We start from the raw sequence: 6,023 nt of genomic DNA on the forward strand, positions 1-6,023 counted from the left end.
GCAACTCATTTTAGCTGCGTTACGCGCGTACATGGCTACGCGAGGTACGCGCTTGGTGTGTCGCACCTTAAGGTGCGGACACACCAAACGCCGTTACTTGCGGTGGATATACGCGAGTAACGCAGCCTAACCTGACGACTTGATCATTGTGTGGTGGTTACTCGGTTCAACGCTTCCAACGCGTCAACTGCGCCAACGCCAGCTAGATGAGCTCATGTCCATGCAAGTGAACAGAGCGTTCACCTCTTCTTCATAACTATCAAACCAAACATCCTTCACATTCACCCGAGCGAACATTATGAAGTAAAATGCACATTTCTCGCTATGAAATGTTTCCATAAACGCATTTAATGGCGTAACTATGTTACTATTTCCACCCAGAATAAAGATAGTTGCGGCCGTGCTGCCATGCTGCCTGGAGTCCGAGGTAGGAAACCCAAACGCCGCCGTGTTTGGGTGATAGAGTTTAGATCGGGTTAGATTAAATAATCTCGGATATAAATAACAATAATCGGGTTAAATAACTTCACATGGTGTGTCTGGTGTGTTTCCAGCATTCGTAGTGTTGATCAGCAGATATATAGTCCGCCAAGACGTTGAGGTTGCTTAGTAACCAGAGACTCTGTCCATGCAAGTGAACGGAGCGTTCCCTCTTCGTCATAACTATCAAACCAAACATCCTTCACATTCACCGAGCGAACATTATGAAAGTAAAATGTTTAAAACTGTTCCAGTGTGGTTTAACCCACCTTATTTCACTTTTCTGTAGCACTTAAATTGAACAATTGAAATAGATTGAACGATTGGACATAGAACAGTATAAACCAGTAAAACCATTGAGGAACACGCTATAGGGATGGAGCAAAGCGTGGGGGAAAGGGGGAAGAGGGGATTGAAAACACTGCAGTGAAACAGTCCTCACTGAGCGGAGTGGTTCGGCTGAACGCCCTTGGCTCAGCACTCCGTCTAAAGCCTCTCCTTGTACAACAGGATAATGAAGCAGGCTAAAGAGCAGCAGACTCATCGGCTCGGCCTAATGGGATCGACCCGTGGGGATGTTCTGCAGCGGCCAGCGTCCGACCGGCAACAACAAATGTAGAGCTCAAATAGTGGACGGGACTTCTTTATAAAATACTGGTTTCACACTAATATCACAAAGAAAAATAAGGTCTTCAACTTCTATGACGCAGACATGCCATGGTGATCATCGTAATAATGTTGAGTGGATAATCTGATCAGATTCAAGCTGCATGATGCAGTACTCACCGAGGCAGGCTCGCCCTCCTCTCCAGAAAACCACTTCAGCATGGTGTCAGTTCACCTGAGAGAGAATCAAACACCGTCAGCCTCCACCCGCCCGCAGCGAGGAACACACACTCGTTTGGATGATTCACTGCAGAGCAACACCAATACCTTATTCTTTATCAGGGAGATGTGTTATTAATGATGATGATGATGCTGCACAGAATATGCAATGAAGACGACCGTCAACAAATGCACACAAACAAACATTTAAGACCATTAAGGTAAATGGAAATTAAACTCTAGTAAGTGAAACCTCTTGGTCGTCTGATCAAGGTCCCCTTACCTAAGTGTGAGGCCTGAATTCAGTATTTATGGAATGCAGTCCTAGCGTTCCAGTTAAGAGTTTCAGGAGAAACCCGTTTTGACAGCGAATGAGTGTCTGACCGACCTGTTCCACAACATGGTTTACATCAGGTCATACGTACACAGACACTACTGACACAACTAAAGGCTCCTTCAAACGCTGTTGGCTTCAGGCATCGTGTTATCTATATCGATATCTAAAGATATAGATCTATATAGGAGAGCTACCAAGAAGTACCTTCACCCACAGGCTGAGGATGAAGAACTACAAGATGAAGAACTACAGGATGAGGAACTACAAGATGAAGAACTACAAGATGAAGAACTACAGGATGAGGAACTACAAGATAAAGAACTACAGGATGAAGAACTACGAGCCCGGTCTAATGACCAACATGGGGTCGAGCCCGGTCTACCAACATGGGGTCGAACCCGGTAGTCCCAGAGCTAGCTGGCTAGCTGTAGCGTGATTAGCTAAGTGCTAAGTAAGCAGGAGCCTGTGTCTACTACCGGTCTACATCGTTAGGCATCATGTTCCGTTCACACTAACCTTGTGTATTCCTTGTTTTAGAACGCGTCACCTTCCAAACGAACCCGTAAAAGACATTTTAGTCCGCCGGAGAAGAGAACCGAGAACTACTGTACTGACAGTGTCAACACATAGTGTGCGCATGCGCACAACGCATCAGCGCTCAGCTGTCTTTGAGGAGGTGATGCTGACAGAAGTATAGAGGCCTGGGCATGGAGACATGGACTGGGAGATTTAACAGAGACCAGTCGAACACTTGACGCCAGACCATCTTCCCTCTCTTCTTTTGATTTCACTTCTGCACAACCTTTTCTTACCAGTAGGTTTGTCCGGGATTCAGGAACAAAGCATCCACTGAAACCATGGGCCTACTTAATAAGGATACGTGTTTTGGTTATAAGTAAGACTTGAATACAATATTTGATATAATGTCTAAAGCTAAGCTTAATGCATGTAGAGCGCGTCGTGTTTATAGTCTATGTATCATAGACATATTGGGAGGCCCAACCTGCCAATCACCCTACCTTTGGTTTCTGGTCATCGGGTTAATTGTCCAGCTTTATACCAGTAAGTACTTTCAATCCCAATGTCATAGTGTGTAGAATATATTAGATGTGAGTGATTGAATTATTATCATTCTTATTCCCTTTTAAAGCACATGGGGCTGTGTATTTTATAAGGGATATTTAATTTAATTCTGATTTGAAATGAAAATAATTCATCCTACAATGCTTGCAATAAGAGGTTGGAGGATCACACTTTTAAAGTACAACCAGGAAAACCCAATTAAACAAAGATACAAACTCACCTCAAATAAAATTAGTTTGGTTGGGCTCAAGGGCCGACTAAGGCTTCCTAACCACTCCTTCCCTGGCCACTCTGAGGAGGCTCCAGGGCCGACTAAGGCTTCCTAACCACTCGTTCCCTGGCTACAGCACTCTGAGGAGGCTCGAGGGCCGACTAAGGCTTCCTAACCACTCGTTCCCTGGCTACAGCACTCTGAGGAGGCTCCAGGGCCGACTAAGGCTTCCTAACCACTCGTTCCCTGGCCGCTCTGAGGAGGTTCCAGGGCCCTTCTCACAGCCACAGCTCCTTCAGGGAGAGCTTCCACTAGCGGGGAACACAAACATCTGGCAGGGGAACCAGGGGAACTCAGGCTGGGGGTCAGAGCCGTTGGAGGAGGGCCTGAGGTAAACACTCCTAAGTCCATGGTCTCAGGTCAGCTCAGCAGATGGGGCCATATCCACACGGCAAGAAGCGCTTTGCATCTTCATACTGAGGTTTACAAAGAGAGGAACAAAATAATGGAATGCAAACCTTTATTGATTATAGATCTTTTGACACACACACACACACATACACACAAACACACACACACACACACCCACAGACACGCCCACAGACACACACACACACACTCCAACATACACACACACACACACACACACACACACACACACACACACACACACACACACACACACACACACACACACACACACACACACACACACACACATGCCCACACAGACAAACACAAAATCGTATGAGCCTTTCCTTCAGGAGAATGTAATGGTTTCTACTATTATTCTCGCTTTAATTCCCATCATCCTTCTCATCCATCGACACCAATCTGCTTATCTAATTAAACCATGTCCTCCTGTCCTAGATACATCTGTTTGGGAATGAATGAATGATAAAGACAAATTAAAAAAGTTTGGATCAAAACAATATCAACAATAACTTGTGTCTCTTCTATTCTTTCCATTTGTTTTCTGCAAAATGAAGTCCGTCCCTCTATTCTTTTCTCATTAAACACTGCAATGCAACTCCAAATTCATCCAGGTTTACATGGAGATAAAGATGGTAAGAATAACTCATTGCATATTTTAACCTTTTCAATTCCCAGATAAAGCAAAACAATATGAGGCGTGAAAGATCCTGCCCTAGCATAAATGTTTTTTATTAAAGCCCATTTCTGGTCTAGACTGCTGCTCCCAGAGATATTGTGTAAAACATTTCCATGCTGATTGGCATTCTGATTATTGCATGGAAACATAGACAGGTTTCTCTCTCCTCATTCCAAGCTGAACACATGGACATCCTTCTTCATCATCCATTGTTGGGTTGTTCTGAGTCTTTGCCTTGTGTGACTGAGACGTCGCTGCCAGGCCTTGTTTGTATCCCCCAAAGGGTCTGTCCCCCCTGGCCCACAAAAATAATCCAAAGAGTAAAGATTCCAGGTGGAGGTTAAGGCGGTTAATCCTGTAGAGTCAGGACCTCGTCTTGCTGTTCAGGAACCAGCCACACGGCGTAATGTCCAGTTTGAGCTGCTCCAGGACCCACGGGTCCTTCTGCGCTCCCTCCATGAACTCCTCTAGAGAGATCCGCTCTAAGAACCACACAAAGGAGGTGCATCCATTTTAAAAGGTCGGACAGAAACATGCAAACATTGTTTGTTGAAACCAATTTAAGGTTTAGTTAGTCATTACATTTACATTAATACATTTCCAGTCAGGGCATTTAGCAGACGCCTTTATCCAAAGCAACTTAGTAGTCCTAGATATGCTTACCATCGTTGTTGACATCGACCAGTTCAAATATCCGGTCACAGATGTCCTCCACCTTGGCTTGGGGAGTGGGGTTATTGTGCTTCTTCAGCATGTAGATAATCTACAAGGACACAAACAATCATTACACACCCATACTGATCATGTAGCATTTATAGCCAACCATGTCAAATATATCGGAATGGCAGAAGACCACGAACAAATCATTACACAAACATATTTTACACAGCATCACAGAGAACGTATTCAACATTTATTTGAATCTTTTTCTCTAAAATGATGAATACGTTTATTTTGAATCTTTTTCTCTGAATGATGCATATGTTGACCCATGCTTACTGTCAGCAGCTGCTTCACTTCCCTCCTGTCCAGACAGCCATTGCCATCGCTGTCATACACCTTGAAGGACCACTTGAGCTTGTCCTCCAGCTTCCCTCGGAGGACCAGGTGAATGGCCGCTACGTACTCCATGAAGTCGATCTTGTTGTCCTATTAGACGACAGTGTGTGGACGATGTCATTCTGTCCTGGGCTCAGAACACAGTCATCATCTCAGATACGTACCTGGTTGGTGTCGAAGGACCGGAACACGTTCTCCATGTAGGCGGCCTCCTCCGCGCTGGAGGTGCAGTTCACACCGAAGATCCGCTTGAACTCGTGCAGGTGGAGGTTTCCACTCGGGCATTCAAAGGCAAATTTGCGGTAGAGCTCCTGAATGTCTTGAAGAGTAATTTCCTCATCGTCGATGCTCTCTGTCTGACCCATGACGTCACTAGTCAAACTATAATCATAATGTAGAAGCACAAACAAGCTCAGCCATGAACATTCATAAATACCCTTCAGAACAGAAGCAGAATAGAGTAAAAGTGTGTTTCAGCGTTCCTCAGAACCCATCGCAGTAGAGTGTTCCCAGGCTGGAGACATGATCCGACTGATCCTACTGCTGTAGTGTTTAACCTGCGGGGGCTATTTCTGGGAAGCTTCCAGGCTAATCCAGTTGCCCTGTGACCTGTATGAGTGGATGAGCCGATCTCTCCTGAGTTCTGGGCCAGAACCAACCAAATTGTTTTAATTTTGACAAAAGATTGAATGAATTGATTTTAGCGCTCTGAGAATGCTGTGCAGCATATTTGATTGTTTGAGTTCTGGGAGGTTTCCCAGATGAGAGAACCACCAAGCTCCAGTAGATACATATGGATGACCCCTGGACCAGCAGAGAAAAGGTTCTTGGTCCTCGGGAGTCTTAGGTTACACTGAAGCCTTTCCTTGTTTAGATTACTGAAACGTGTCAACCGCATCTATGTTGCCCCAGTTAAC

The 6,023-nt window shown here is 45.0% G+C and overlaps 1 protein-coding gene across 1 annotated transcript; it reads right to left on the reverse strand.

The window, feature by feature from the left end:
• Window positions 1–3,442: 3,442 nt before the first annotated feature.
• On the reverse strand, window positions 3,443–5,668 carry guca1g (guanylate cyclase activator 1g). Its single transcript, XM_060071311.1, has 4 exons — window positions 5,271–5,668; window positions 5,047–5,196; window positions 4,711–4,810; window positions 3,443–4,529 (listed from the first exon to the last, which is right to left on the reverse strand). Exons 1-4 carry the CDS (start codon window positions 5,469–5,471, stop codon window positions 4,411–4,413), a joined length of 570 nt encoding a protein of 189 aa, XP_059927294.1. The 5' UTR covers window positions 5,472–5,668; the 3' UTR covers window positions 3,443–4,410.
• Window positions 5,669–6,023: the final 355 nt, after the last annotated feature.

This window comes from Gadus macrocephalus, chromosome 14 (assembly GCF_031168955.1).
Source record: "Gadus macrocephalus chromosome 14, ASM3116895v1".
Taxonomy (NCBI): domain Eukaryota; kingdom Metazoa; phylum Chordata; class Actinopteri; order Gadiformes; family Gadidae; genus Gadus; species Gadus macrocephalus.